Consider the following 16,311-nt stretch of genomic DNA (forward strand, 5'->3'; position numbering starts at 1 on the left):
ATGGATCACAAGAAAAATTATTATTTGAATCAGAATGCTTTAGTTAAAACACTGTACGATCACACTGTGATAATATGGAATTTATCTTGTTATACTGTGTTAATATAGTCAGACAAAACTGCTGGGAATGCAAAGTTATCCATGTCATTTCACCATCGTTCCTGTCATACTGTGTTGCGTGTTTTTGTTTGCACATTAAGGACTACAGTCCTGTTTTTTGTTTTAATTCTGCATTTAAAAAAAAAACATTTCATTCAAGCGACAAATTTTTACATGTTTTTTTAGATTCAAGGGTGAAAGCTGCAGCTGGCTACTAGTGTGGACTGAATGGGTGGCAACCATTGGGAGATTAAATGTCAGTATTTTGAAAGTAATAGTCAGCAACATACAATATTGGAAAAAAAACAAAAAACATTCAATCGTTGTCCGGCTTGTTAACAACACTCTTTTCTGTGACTTCAAATTTCTGCAATTTTTGTGTGTGCTTTGTTGTACTTTAAGTAAAATGTCAAAGATTTACCAACTTCGATACTTTATTAAGACCAGGATGAGAGGGAAAAAAAGCAGCCATCACGGTCGCAAAAATGACATTACATACAATAAAGGTGTAAGATTTCAGAATGCACAGAAAAGGAAAAAAAAAACACTGCAGTGATGCTGCACTGGTGTCTTTTATCAGTGTGTCCAGCTGGTGGTGCTGTGACATTTATAGTCATTGGGTCTTTCCCCTCCCACAGCTAGAAATCCCTTCAGCTGCTGACGTAGTTTCTATTGATCTGGAGCCAACAGCAGAATACTAAGCACTCCACCAGGCTGCTGCAAAGCCCCTTGTTAAAACAAAACAAGTCAAGAGTCTTTTATGGTGAACCTCGTATCAGCTTTATGTCAGTGAAGGCTAACTGTCTGTGAAATTGTGAAAAAATGCTGCCAAGACTGAGGTGAAGACATGAGACTGAATCCCTGTGTTTCCTTATGTTAAATAATACTGCGCCTAGTCTGCGGCTTTTCCTTTTATGGAAATATTCCCCCATTCATGAATGCCTCCATGTGAGGGAGTTTAATTCTGCATTTCAAATGGCATGAGGTGTTACATTGCCTTGTTTTGATCAATGACTGTTGAATTTAGAGCTCAACACTGACTAGAGAGGGTGTTATAATTCCTCAGGCTTCCACTCCTCATAGTGTGTGACGTCTGTGTCTGATGATGCGTCACAGCAGCGATAGCTGGCCTGTAAATATTACATTGTCTAAAATAAACCCAGCACTATGATCAGCACTGCTGGGAGATCGTTACATTATTATTAGGTCTATGTCTACAACACATCACTGCTGTCTCATCATGCTGACATTTTGCTTTTCCCACATTCAGCCCACATGATAAAGGTCCAAAATGTATTTTGTCAGTCACAGTCGATTACGGTTTGCCTTAACAATATCCCAGATGGATTGTTTCACTGTTCAATTCAAAAATAAACTGCCATCATTTTATACACCCTTAATGACTATCTTAAGCGGACCATATTCCACTTTAAACAGTAATTGTATACAGCGGGTCCTTGTTTATCGCCGGTTCTTAAAGCAGATACATAACCTGCATTTGTTAGTCTGAATGCACTGTAGTCGGTCTTGAGTGGTTTAGTCCTATCTGACAGGCAGAAGAACTCTGTGCTTAAGCCTTGGTCGCTCAGAGTCCCACTCTGCCCCACTGTCTTGTGGGGTTCCACAGGTTTCAATTTTAGGGACCCTGCTGTTTTCTTTATATTTGCTCCAACTGGATTCCATCCAGAGAAAGCATTGGATTTTTTTTCATTGTTATGTGGATGATAGATTTATGTCCCACTAAGAAAAAGGATGCACTCTCCTTAAAGCCACTTTTGTTGTGTCTTGAGGACATTAAAGCATGGATGGCATTGAAAACAGATATTATGGTGTTTGGTCCCATTGGCTCTTGTAAATAACCCCCCGCCCCCCTTATCACACTATCAAAGGCCAGCAGTCTTGAACTTAGATTTTAAACTGGACTGATTTTAAATTAGATTGGTAAATTGGTGCTGTTTTCAAGTCCAGCTTTTTTATCTTGGGCAGCTGGCTCAAGTAAAGTCTCTTGTTTCACAACAGCACTTTGAAACAGCAATCCATGCCTTCGTTACAGCTCGGCTGGGTTACTGTAATGCACTTTATTTCAGCCAGTCCTCCCTCAAACGTCTCCAGTTGGCTCAAAATGTTGCTGCTTGCCTCCTTATTAGATAGAGCATGTAGGAGGGAGCGCATAACTCCAATTCTGGCCTCCATTCACTGGCTTCCTGTGAATTTTAGTCTATTTTAAGATTGTTTTATTTTTTTTAAATGGTGTAGTCCCACCTTACCGACAGTCCCCTGCAAAAGTATTGGAACGGCACGGTCAATTCCTTTGTTTTTGTTGAATACCGAAGACATTTGGGTTTCAGATCAAAAAATGAATATGAGACAAAAGTTCAGAATTCCAGCTTTTATTTCATGATATTTACATCTAGATATATTAAACAACTCAGGACAGAGCACCTTTTGTTTGAAGCCACCTACATTCTCAAGGAGTATTCTCTGGAACTTTCTCTGGTAAGTCCCGCCTGAGAAAGTGGCAGTTTTTCATTGGAAATAGGGATGGGCGTAATAATGGGTTCATTCATTGAGAAGAAGTGTTTGATTGAGTCTTGTGAAATATGGAGGGATTTAAGGGCCCTTAAAGCATTTGAGGCAAAATGGAGTGCACTAATTGGCAGAAACCTACAGAGGCACTGTTGATTCAGTCTCAAGTGCAGTGCTGCCTTGACTTACGAGTTTACTTTGTTCTCTGACTATACTTATACAGTCCCCTCCAAAAGTATTGGACCAGCAAGGTAAATTCCTTTCAGCTCAAATGATGAATATGAGACACAAGTTCAGAATTCCACCTATGATTTCATGGTATTTACATCGAGATGTGTTAAAAGAGACAGGACAGAGCACCTTATGTTGGAAGCAACCCACTTTTCAAGTGAGCAAAAGTATTGGAATGTGACTGATGGGTGTTTCTAGTTGCTCAGGTGTTGCCTTTTAGATTGATTGCTTAAACATTAGATAGTGCTTGTTTTGGGTTTCACCTGTGAAAACTGCATTTGCTGTTAAGCAAACATGAAGACCAGAGAGCTGTCTTTGGGAGAAACGCAAACCATTTTGAAGCTGAGAGAAGAGGGAAAATCCATCACAGCTATTGCACAAACATTGGGCATAGCCAATACAACAATTTGGAATATCCTGAAAAAGAAAGAAACTACTGGAGTACCGAGCAACAGACACCGAACAGGTCGGCCAAGGGTATCAACTTTGATGGATTTGTGGATGAGGATTGATAAAAAAATAACGTGAGTACATTGTTAAATACTTCAATAAAGTACAACCGAACTCAGTTTTGCTCCCGCTGCCTTTTTATAAACATTGTTTTAGCGTGCAATGCACAACTACGCTAGTTTTACCATGCCTGCACCCAATAATACGGTGCGCCTTATGTATGTGTTAAATACAGAAATAGACCCCGTAACTGAGACTGCGCCTGTTAATGCGGTGCGCCTTATGCTCGTGAAAATACGGTATATACATACACACACACACACACACACACACACACACACATATATATATATATATATGTATATATGCTTGTGTGTGTGTGTATATACATATATATACATATATGATTATAGATAAGGCCAATATCTTTATCCTATTTGGATAAAGATATTGGCCTTTACTGTTCTTGAATAAGTTTAATATTGAGGACATTGTGGCTCACCTTGGCCTAGACCAACTCCATTGCTATACAAAAGAACCTTTATTTCCATTGCAGATCATTTTGATCACTGTATAAACAACAAAGAAAACTAAAATCTGAGATGTTATCTGCTTTGTGTGGAAAAAGGCATTTTGCTATGTACACCAAAAATGGCATCACCAAAGCAGTCAGCGTAATAATGCGTTTAAAGGAATTGGACCTTCAGCTTTGATATTTACATATTAATGTTGGAAGTCTGAAAAAGGGAGGGAGAAACAAAAAGGGAAATTTGACTAAAAAAAAAATAAAATTAATGCGCCTTTATCGCCAAATCTTTCGTGTTCAGTCAACTGAATTTTATATAAATAAATTCATTAGATTGATACCTCCCTACAGTGAAAGTCATATTTTGCGTTGCTCAAGCATTACTTTTAAATGGCCTAAAAATCTCAGTCATAACAGTATTTTTGTACGTGAAGAGTCAAAACCCAATATAGGGTCAGTTTTGGTCAATGTGTGGTGCTCAGTCCCTTGGTGTGCGCAGAAGAGTCAACTAATTTTTCAAATGGTCCACTTCAGTTGCGTTCGGCTGTGTCGCTCAGTGTGCAGCAGGCATTACACCGTTGCGCAAACTTATTCACTACGCTGTTTGAAAATTTTCCAATATCGTGCAGCCTTAGTTCGTTGGTACCTTGGCAAACTGAAGAAGCCCCTTTACGTCATAGCAGTCAGTGAACATACACTGCTGTTCACATTAAGTATGGAGTCAACCACGAGACAATTTCATTATTTCCATGAAAATGCATTGTTGTGTATGCACTACCGTTCAAAAGTTTGGAGGGTCACCTAACAATGTATTTATTTTAAGAAAGGCACCTTTTTTGCCACCTTAACATCTGGACTGTATTTTAAAATTTATCGTAATTGAAAAAACAGTGCTTTAAAGACATTTCTAAGTGATCCCCCCTAAACCTTAGAAATATTGTGTGTGTGTGTGTGGGGGGGGGGGTTGTAAGCTTTATCTCTTCTATATTTTAGCTCAACCGATTAATTCTTTGTTAGAAGTGCCATCCTTTCGCCTTACCTTTTCAATGAATGAGTGTGAATAATTTTTCCATGGGCAAGAACAGTTACTGAGCTATGTATATTACTGTATATTCACACACAATAGGGTGACTTGAGAACATTTCTGACATTAAGTGGCCCGTTTTTGTTCTCAGGAATGCTCCAGTATGACCCTGCGAAGAGGTTTTCCATACAAAACATAAGGCAACACAAGTAAGTTGTTTGTTATATAAGATATATATTCTCACACGTACCGTTATCACTAAAGGTAGACGAGGAGTAACTAAGTGGTTTGTTATACAAGATATGCCAGAATGGACGGTGTCTTTGTTTTCCCCGAAGTAGAATTCTGAAGACATTCACTAAATGGTCACAGACGGGTTTTATCATTGATGTACCTCTACTACACTGGATGTGTTCCTGGTAGCTGGGTGCGCAAGAAACACCCTCCAACGGAGCTCCCCGTGCCCATCCCCGCCAGCGCAGAGAGCAGGGACCCTTGGCGCAGTATGACGGTGGTGCCCTACCTGGAGGATCTCCACGGCTACACTGAAGAGGAGGATGACGAGCTTTATGACGGAGAGGACGAGATTATCTACACTCAGGATTTCACAGTGCCAGGTTTGTGTGCTCTTGAGAGGCTTACACAGCCAAGTTTTCCCGACAGTGTTCATGCTTGATGTTCTCTAGTTGTCTGAAAACCTCACAAATTGAATGAAAACTAAAATACAGTGGTGCCTTGCCTTATGAGTTTAATTCTTTCTGTGACCATTGTAACTCAAAACACTTCCATCTCAACTCATGTTTTCCCATTAAATGAATGGAAATGCCATTAACTTGTTCCAGCTCTCTATAAAACGCCAACACAATTTTTGTGGTTTTAAGAAAAATACAGTAATTAATATAAACTTGATAAAGTGTGCATTGTGATTTCATGCTTCAATACAATATGCGGCTTGTTATGTGTGCGTACCTTGGCCACCAGGGGGTAGTATAATACAAACATTGAGATAAACGAAGATGGCCACAACTGCTTAGTAAACTGCAGTACGTTTTGCAGACAAGAATATATGCCTGTCTGTCTACATGTGTTGCTGCACCCTTTAGTCAAAGCCATTGCTTAAATGCTTATAAGGGATGCACGAAAAATTAGGTCACTGAAAATCCCCACCCCACCCCCCTTAATGTTGCAAAAGTGCATTTTCGGCCGAAAAACAACGCCAAAACAAGATGTTGTGAGGACTTAAGCGAAACCCGCGGCCAGCTTGCACTAGAGAAAGGTCAGAGCGGCCATCGAGGCGGCATGTTTTGTGGGCATCTCACTGTTTAGCAGCCACAACGGTCCGTCAAAATGTCTTGGGGCTGCACGATGATAAAACGATAAAGATGCGTGTTAGCATTTAGCTACCGGACTTTTGTAAGACAAAATTGTGGTTTGTTTTAATACCCAATTTTTAATTTCTCTCGTTCAATAAATGGCGAAAAGTGTAAATGCAACTGTGCCTCTCCTTGGCCACATACAAGGCCATTACAGTACCTTGATTGCTCCATTTTCTTTTCACTTCACTCTGCATATCTGAAGCTCGCTCGGAAGCAAAAAAATCAACCAATGCGACACTCGAAATTTGAAAAACTTAAGTTGGCACACTTGTCAGTCAAGTTACCACTGTACTTGGCGTTTGATTAACAAAAAGCAATGCCGCTCCAAGCCGACAGGTGGCGGCATGTTCTCAAGTGGCACTTTCTCTGCTTTGATAATGAAAATGACCACATCCCACAGTCTGCCTCACTACTTTTTTCTGCAGTATTCACAATCACAATATCAGTTGCTAGGCAACAGCCTGAAATGATAAATGCAGTCATCTGTGCTGGCCAGGCATCTAGAAGTGGTGCCCCACTTAGGTCCAATTGGAGCTGCAGAATGTGAACCAAGTGATCTATAACTAGTCCAGTAGAGACATTTCTGGTCTTTTGTGTGTGAATGGTTTTCCAGGGTTCACTCCCACCTGTGCACCTCCAGTACATGCTTGAAGTGTGTATGATGACATTTCACCCGAGCAGATAATACATCTGAGCCGTAGTCCTGTGCTTCCAGTATAATTGTGTGTAAATGTGTAAGTTTCCTATGTAAATCAGATGTTTGCCCTGATTCCTTGGTGCTGACAAGTTCACTTTTTAAACAGTTAAAAGTAGGGCTGAACGATTTATCGTTTTTACATCGAAATCATGATTTCAGACACCGCGATCATGTGATCGCCAAAGCTGCTTTTTCCACGGCTGCTCGCAAGGGGGTTGGAGGGACGCGGGGGGAATGCTACACGGCATACTCTGCTTACTTGATCAGAGTTCACAACAGCTACGAGCAGGGCTTGCTGGTGCTGTTAAACACTAGCCTTCTGTGGTGCGGATCCTCTCAACTAATCCTTGCCTCCATGGCAGCAAATATGTTACACTTCTCACAAGTACTGTTATCACTAAAGCTAGACAAGGAGTAACTAAGTGGTTTGTTATACAAGATATGCCAGTATGGATGGTATCTTTGTTTTCATTGAAGTAGAATTCTGAAACGATCACAAGCTAATCGTGAAGCTAATATGAAATTTTAAGGAAACTCCTTAAGTGCTTAGGTGAATAGTACACTTTTAATATAACTCTGGCTGGAACCATGTTAGTGGAAAGTAACCTGATGAGCAAATTAGTAGGCAAATTGTCCAGAGTGAAAATAGAACAGCTACACAGGAAGCACACACGTAACGTGAAAATTAATTGGCGAGGGGATATAGTAAAGCATAAAGGATATGATGTTGTGTATGGACTTAGAAAAGATAAGATTCACTGTCCGAGGTTCTCAAAATAGATTTCTAGTTTGGCGCCACTTAACCTTATTTGAGAAATATATTAGTCTCTGAGTAGCTCCCATCCCTACTTTCCCCTTTATAGTTTTTTCCTGTATATATTTTGGGACTATATTGTCATAGGATTCTTGATTTATATTTGGCATTTTATTTCTACTTTGTACAAATGTTATTTTTAGTTTTGTTTGCTGTCTGGGGATTTGTTTGTTGGTTGTAAATTTAAAATTAAAGGTATTTCAACAGGGAGAAATTGATTTGAGGGGCGTAAATAGTTACAAGCTTGGTCACAGAACTAAACTCGTAAGTCAAGGTACCACTGTAACTGATTGCAGGGTGCCATGTTGCCGTGTAAAAGCGCACAGTAGTGGCAATGTCTCCCTTTGCTGGGTTCTGTGCAGGAGGAAAAGGTGGATAAATCCTGGGTCTTGTTACGCTATCACTCGTAGGGGACATATGCGTGTAAAGGAGGCTGAGAGTAATGTCTGATTTCTGATCTAAAGACTGTTTTCCACCATCTGGCTTTTAGGACAAGTGGCCGAAGATCACGAGCTAGGGCTTGCAGACTACAGCCCACCTGTGGGCAAGCCCGTTTGTGTGAACGGGACAGATGTGGGGTCTCTGAACAGCAAGGCTAAAACCGAACGCCGGTCTTCGTCCTCATCTAACCCCTCACGCAAAGGGGTGTCCACAGCAAGCAAGATCCGCAAGCTCTCCACCTGCAAGCAGCAGTGACGCCCCCCTTCTCTTCTCCAGTCTATGTTGGCAGCAGCCCACTTGGTGAGTGTGGACTGTAAATGAAAAGCTTGAAAGGAAAATGGGTGTCAGGTTCTTAGACTTTTAAACTATAAAAATTGAAGATTAGGGAAGAACCTATCCGGCGAGAGAGAGATTAGAGACAAACGCATCATGCAGATGGAGAGTAAAAGGGGCATTCAGGGAGTGTCGAGAGGCCATTAATATTGAGTGCTACAATGACTCATCACTAAACTGCACGAAGACACACAGGATCACAACTAGATCCACTGCAGTTTGGGTCGTGGCTTTCTAGGGGCCATCAAGTGGAAGTGCAGCGCAGTCGAGCTCAGGGTGGCATTTTCATTAATTGCCTTTATTTTTTATATGCTACTTTTACCAATTTGTAATGTTAATTTTCGAAAAGTTAATTTGTTTTCTAGAGATAGGCATGGTCGACTAATCGATTCTTAGCAATTATGTATACAGTGTTATGCCAAAAATCGCCCCAAAAAGGTTTATAGTTGCCAAAAGATGGCAGCAAAGTACTACTTTTGTCTAAATGAAGCTTCTCAACTCACTTCAACATAGTTCATTGTCACCAAGATGGTGCCAAAGCAATTGATTGTGGTGGCTAACAAGCTAACTCAGCTTTACAAATGGTCGTTACCAAACTTTCGGGTCATATAGACCCCACCAATTAAATTCAGTCCTGTGTCCTGTTTTTGTATTTTTGATTTGAGCCTAAAATTTGAGGAATCTATTTTTTGTTAGATTAAACAACAAAAACCAAATTAAGCATTCTCTTCATTTTTGGATTTCTGATTGCCTTCTGAAATTGGAAACGGCAAGGTTTTTTTGGAGCAATTTAAAAAAAACAATTGCAGCTGAAACAAAGTGCCGTAGATAATCATTTTTGTATAAAAATATAATATTTTAAAACAAACGATTCAGTGACATCAAAACACTTCTGCAGGGCCTCCTGTGTCTTTAGATTAAACTCTTGTGTTGGCGGCCTGCTATTCCACCAGTGACTTGAATCCGATTGAACATCTCTAGAGAGATCTGAAAATGGCTGGGCACCAATGCTCCCCATCCAACTTCATGGAGCTTGAGAGGTGCTGCAAAGAGGAATGGGCGAAACTGTCCAAAGATAGGTGTTCAAAGCTTGTGGCAGCATATTCCAAAAGACTTTAGGCTGTAATTACTGCCAAAGGTGTATCAACAAAGTATTGAGTAAAGGCTGTGAATGCTTATGTACATGTGATGTCTTGGTTTTTTTGTTCTTAATAAATTTGCGAAAATTAACTTTTTTCATATTGTCATTACAGGGTGTTGTGTAGAATTTTGAGGAAAACCTTGAATTTGGTCAATTTTGGGATGCGGCTGTAACATAAAATGTGGAAAAAGAGAAATTGGATACTTTCCTGATGCATTGTACACTCCCAGTAGGGGCTTTTGTCACGGCTGCAGTGCAGAGGAAATGCGTGTTAATCTGTCGAGGCAATGACTCACCCCGAAGTCGGCTCCGCTCGGCTGTGCAGTGTTTGTTCTAGATGAGGCTTTCAGCGTCACAATGATACGGTTTTATTTTTCTCTGGGAAAGTATGTAAATTTCCTGTTTCTTTCTCTTCTTATAGGCGGAGTTGTCCCCTGTCCTCCTGTCTGCAGCTGGCACGTTTTAAATGCGCTGAAGTTGATGCCCCTCGTTCGTGCACAGACCACCTGGCCTTGTAGAAACGTGTGCTCAGAGTAGAGTTGCAAAGGGGTGGAAAATTTGCAGTAAATTTCCAGGGAGTTTCTGGTAAACATCCTTGAGAAATTAAGTTTTGAATTGAGGGTAATGTAATGGAAAGGTGTATCATATTCAAGTATGTTTAAACGTTTTGTTCAGTCATGAGCAGACATCCATGCAAAATTCAGCTTTGGAAAAATATTACAAGATGAAAAAGCACCTTTTTTCCTGCAAATTCACTGACAATATTTGTAATTAGAATTTGGGAGTTATTTTGTCAATATACAAAGAATCAGTTTCTTTTTACTCAAACATACCTATAAAGGGCAAAATCAGAGAAACTGAATTTTTATTTTATTTTTTTAGTGCTCGTTTTTAAAGCTGCATATGAAGTTCCTTGCCCACATGAGGTCACTACAGTACCTTATTGCGCCATTTTTTCCCCCACTTAAGTGACAGTATATCTAAAATTTGCTCATAACTGAAATTTTGGCTAACAAAATGGCCCCGAACTCAAAAACTTTTTTCATTTAGAGCATTCATTTCATGAGCCTAATAATTTGCCAGTCATTTTTTAAAATTTCTTTCGGATGAGAAAAAAATTAACATACCACGAGTCTAGCTGCCTCGATTCAACCTTGGCGGATTACCATGACCAGGATTACTGAAAATCTACAAAAAAGGAAAAAAACCCTTAGCGATCACATTGGTATTTTTTATTGATATTGTGACAGTATGTTAAAAATGACTTTTGCAATTGTGTCATTAGATAACGATTTACAGAAAAAAATGGAACGGTCAAACTACACAATATTTTGGGCTCATCTCCCCAGAGCTGTACACTTTGGGAAAATATATTTTAGCATTATTCTGACAGAAACGGCTAAATTAAACGAGGTAAGTTTTTTTGTTTACACTCAAACCAGGCATGGTTCCTTGACTTGTCGGTGGAATTCAACCAAGCCTTGGCTTGTTCAGCCATTAATGGGGAGCGTAAACTGGGATTAGACCGTAGTGAGACAGGTTCGTTTCAGATAATTGTTGCCACAGTAGTAATTCAAAGTGAAAAAAGTTTTATCCCCAGTGTGGGTTCTTGTGTGAACGTACAAAAGTCCCTTCTGAGCGAATCTTTGACCACAAACTGAGCAGGCAAAAGGTTTTCCTCGTGTGTTCTCATGTGAGTTGTTAAATTACTCTTGATTTACTTGCTCTAAACCACACACAAAGCAGGAAAAAAGGTTTTCTCCTGTGTGTGTGTGTGTGTGTGTGTGTGTGTGTGTTATGCTTTACAATTGAATTACTGCTGCGACAACACATCAGCAAAGTAAAACGAACCTGTCTCACGACGGTCTAATCCAGTGATTGCCAACCAGTGTGCTGTGAGACCATCAGGGTTGTTGTAGGAAATGATCCAATTCCACTTGTCCAAAATTAATTACAAATGTATCTGTGCTCATCTATGTCAGTGACTTGTAGTGACAGGCAGAACAAATATATGCTCTTCCACTAGATGACGGAAGGTACAACCTATGTAACCACCTGTTGCCTTTCATGCACTATATTGCCAAAAGCGTTTGCTCACCTGTCTTGACTTGCGTTTGATTTTAAGCGATAGCCCCTTCTAAATCCATATGGTTTGTGATGTTGGTCTACCCTTGCAGCTATAACAGCTTCGTCTTGTAGGAAGGCTTTCAACAAAGTCTAGGAGTGAGTCATTCTTCCAGGAACATATTTGTGAGGTCACACACTGATGAACGAGAAGGCCTGGCTCACTGTCCACTCAAAATCAACCCAAAGGTGTTTTATGGGGTTGAGGGCAGGGCTCTGCAGGCCAGTCAAATACATTCATACCAAGTCTCATCCTTGCTTTGTGCACTGGTACACAGACATGCTGGAATAGGAAGGGGTAATCCCCAAACTGTTTGTCCAAAATATTTTTGTATGCTGAAACGTTCAGTTCCTTTCACTGCATAATATTTTGGTCATTTCCAACTTTGTGGAAACAATTTGGAGATTGTCCCTTCCTGTTCCAACATGACTGTGCATCAGTGCACAAGTCAAGGTTCATAAAAATAGTTTGATGTGGCTGAACCTGACTGGCCTGCACAATCCTGACCTCAACCTGATAGAACACCTTTTGGATGAATTGGAGCGTCGACTGAGAGCCAGGCCATCTTGTCCAACATCAATGTGTAACCTTACAAATTCACTTCTGGGGAAATATGGTCATAATTCCCATAAACACACTCATAAACCTTGTGGAAACCTTCACAACAGACTTTAAGCTATTATAACTGGAAAGGGTTGACTGATTGTCATATTAAACCCTATAGCTGAAGAATGGGATGTCACTTGAAATCACATGTGTCAAGGCAGGTGAGCGAATTCTTTTGGCAATATAGTGTACAACAGACTAATAGTTGTTTGTCAAGACGTTATATACCTGGTGAGAGTGAACATAACTTGAAAAAACTTTTTTTTTTTTTTTTCAGGATTATGCTAAAATATATTTTGCAACAGTATCTTGGGGGGGGGGGGTTGATTACACGCAATTAAACACTGGCCCCCTTCATTTTCTGCAAATGCTATGAGGCTTGAGATACGACTAATTCGTTCCATGACTATGCTTGTTTCTTAAAACGGATCTCAAATCACCTTTCCCCGTTGAAATAAATGGAAATGCAATTAATCTGTTCCAGCCCCCTCAAAAACGGGTTTTTGGGAAGTGTTTAGGAAAAATTGTAGTGTACTGTTTAAAAAAATAAAAAAATACAAAAAAATAAATAAAAATTGAAATCACTAATAACCTTCGCCCTCCACATAAACTGCAGTTTTTCTTTAACTTTGAGACTTGAAGGCTTTGGAGGTTGATTGAATGATACGTGTAACCACTTGATTTTTTTAGTCGCTGCACTCGCACACTGAGAGGGTCAACGTACCTTTCATGGGTTTCGTTGCCATCTCTGCTGTTATGAAAGTCTTCCTCCAGTCAATCTGTGACTGGTTCGTGTATTCTCGAAGATTACCCTCCTGGTCACTTCCAGTCGTCGTGAAAGTCGTTTGTGTCTGCGTGACCTATTCTGCTGCCCCCCGGTGGACAGGTGAATGCACAAACTGTTTAATTCTTGAATTTCTATTTAGTTTTATTTTCCCTAGCTAAAAAATGCATTGCAAAATTGTTTTGTTTTGGGGGAGGCTGGAGCGGATACATGGCGTTTCCGTACATTGCTATAGGAAAGATTAAGATTTTGAGTTACATGGTCACTGAACGAATTCCGTATCACAAGGCACCACTGTACAGTATTTGAATGTAGGGGTTGTCAGTTTATAAAGTCCAACAAATGTTCAATTTACTCAAACAATTATAAATGGCAACATCAGAGAAACTGATAACGTTGCACTGGTCTCCGTCCCCCCAAGAGCTGTATTTAAGTTCCCGCTTGAGAGCCAATGTTCAATTTGGTAACTTCACAATTTCTTCCTGTAAATTCCCATGGAAAGATTCCAACCTGGAAGTTTGTGGATTCCTACCTCTGAGGGACAGTGAGAAGAGTAGGACGCTGCAATGATTCTCCTTACTCCAAGACAAGGAAAAGCGCTCACCAACGTCAGTCACTTTCCTCTTGCATGTCATCTCTCTGTCAACTCCCGATGTCGTCCGCCGGCCCCTTTCATGCTGTCTCCCCTCTCTCCAAATGTCGCACTGGACTTTGACGAAGCCCTCACTCATCTTCTGTTTCATCTTTGCCGCTCTGTAGCAGATGGGCAGAGCGGGGGGGTAGCCTGAGTAAGGAGATGTTCATCCACTAGGTGGGGGCAAGGCGGAGGTGGACTCTGAGCAGAGAGCGTAGTGGGCACCGGCGTGGCGGCATCATAACGACTTCAGTTTGCAGGCCTCTGTTAAAAAGGTGTTTTTTGTTGTTTTTTTTAGAAAACGTATTCACGGAATCTGTAAAAGTGGCTTTGGACTACCTTTTTGTTTTGACAGAACCTTATAGTTGTTTAGAGGCACATTGTGACGTGTGAGGGGGAGAATATTAAGGAAAAGAAAACATGATCAATCATTCTATTTGTAAATGCGTATGAAAAGGCTTTTGAGAATTTATACGATGTTCTTTATCCATCTTAAGGCCCATGCTGTAGTACACTTTGTCTTCACTAGTAAGACAATTCAGTGCACTAGTAGAATGACTTGGTTTTTTTTCCACTACTAGTGCCACTTTTTGCCTACTAGTATGCAATTAATCCTTACTCGTAAATTACTGTAAACTTGTAATAATTTTGTGCCATATGTGTAACTGTGTAGTTGTACGACAGTCTTTGAATCCATTTTCTGTACCGCTTAGCACCAAAATCCCCACTAGTAATTTTGCTTCACCAGTAACTCAGTCCTACTAGCCAGCAGCAAAACGTTACTAGCGCAGTCATTGTACTTTTGTGCTGAATCGTCTTATTGGTAAGGACGAAGCGCATATGAGTCCATGGACCTTAAAGGATATCCAATAAATGCTCAAATGGTTTTCCATAAATCTGTGACACGCTAATACTCTACTACCACCAACATCCAACCTGCATGCTGTACAAAGCTGGAAGAGGAGGACAGACGGACGGACTGATTGTCTTGTGGGGGGAGTTTTGGTTTCCCTTTTAGTTTTGTTTTTCCAATGAAGATTTTTTTATTATTTATATAAAAATGTCCCAAAAGTCTGTTTTGTTGAATTTATTTTTTATTCTGTTTGACCAGAGTTGAGCTGTGCTGGGACCCACATCTTTCTCTCTCACACTACTGATTTTTTTATTTTTGTCACATACACAACTGAAATACTGAATTTTTATTTCACTCAGACACTTTCACAGTATTTATGCACTACTCAAATGCGCTCACACGCTCCTGAATTTTCATTTGCTCACATTTCTGAAACGCCCTCACACTATTGGAACGACTGAAATTCGTTCTGTTTTGTTTTTCACTACTGAATCGCTCTCACGCTTAAAACATTTTGTGCTCAAGCACTACTTAAATATGCACTACTGAATTTCTTTTCACCCACACTACTAAAATGCTCTTGCAACTTAAATGCTCACACACTACTGATTCCCCCCACATACACTACTGAAACACTCAACTGAAGCGCTCAAACAAGGGAAACATTTTTTGCTTACTGCACCACTGAGATGTTCGCTTTTGAAACCCTACTGAATTTTCGTTCTCCTTACGCAACTGAAATGCTCTCACACACTAATGAAATGCTCTTACGCTAATGAAACGCTAAAATGTCTTACACTACTGAAACACACACAAAAAAAACTGTCACATACCACTGAAATGCTCTCACACTGCAACTTTATTTGCCCACCCATACTTCTAAAGCAAAACATTTGCAATTGTTTTTTGCTCACATATAATAGTAAATAGGCACATTTCACACACTACTGCTTTTTTTGTTGTTGTTGGTCACAGACTTCTACAACACAATATCAAAGCACATAGGCAACTTTTTCTTTTCTTTTCTTTGCTCACACAAGTAAATAACTACATTCTAGCGCATGTGTCAAACTGGTGGCCCGGGGGCCAGGTTCGGCCAGCCACATCATTTTATGTAGCCCGCCAAAGCAATTCATGCGCGTCGACTTAATGTTTTTGCTAAAATACCAAAATTGCAAATTGTTTTCCCTTTCAATAACATTGCGATATGAAGCATTTTTTTGTTACCAAGCCCCCTTTTAAAGTAAATTGTGTAATAGCTTAACACTAGTTATCCAACAATTTGTTGTTTATTGTAACAATATGAGACGATCATACAGCTACAGTGGGTACGGAAAGTATTCAGACCCCCTTAAATTTTTCACTCTGTTATATTGCAGCCATTTGCTAAAATTTTATTTCAGTTTTTTTCCTCAATGTACACACAACACCACATATTGACAGGGAAAAAAACAGAATTGTTGAAATTTTTGCAGCTTTATTAAAAAAGAGAAACTGAAATATCACACAGCCATAAGTATTCAGACCCTTTCCTGTGACACTCATTTAACTCTGGTGCTGTCCATTTCTTTTGATCATCCTTGAGATGATTCTACACCTTCATTGGAGTCCAGCTGTGTTTGATTATACTGATTGGACTTTATTAGGAAAG

General features: G+C 40.0%; 1 protein-coding gene across 3 annotated transcripts in view; it reads left to right on the forward strand.

Moving 5' to 3' along the window:
* stk11 (serine/threonine kinase 11) overlaps positions 1-14,897 on the forward strand; it is a 28,681-nt gene extending 13,784 nt beyond the window's left edge. For all 3 annotated transcript variants that reach the window (XM_061694562.1, XM_061694564.1, XM_061694563.1), the window contains 4 exons: positions 5,008-5,065; positions 5,280-5,473; positions 8,234-8,484; positions 10,080-14,897. In XM_061694562.1, coding sequence (XP_061550546.1) covers positions 5,008-5,065; positions 5,280-5,473; positions 8,234-8,439 — 458 coding nt within the window. In that variant the 3' untranslated portion in view covers positions 8,440-8,484; positions 10,080-14,897. The remainder of the gene's footprint in view (positions 1-5,007; positions 5,066-5,279; positions 5,474-8,233; positions 8,485-10,079) is intronic.
* The last annotated feature ends 1,414 nt before the right edge of the window (positions 14,898-16,311 follow it).

Source organism: Phycodurus eques, chromosome 13, assembly GCF_024500275.1.
Source record: "Phycodurus eques isolate BA_2022a chromosome 13, UOR_Pequ_1.1, whole genome shotgun sequence".
In the NCBI taxonomy this organism is placed as follows: Eukaryota; Metazoa; Chordata; class Actinopteri; order Syngnathiformes; family Syngnathidae; genus Phycodurus; species Phycodurus eques.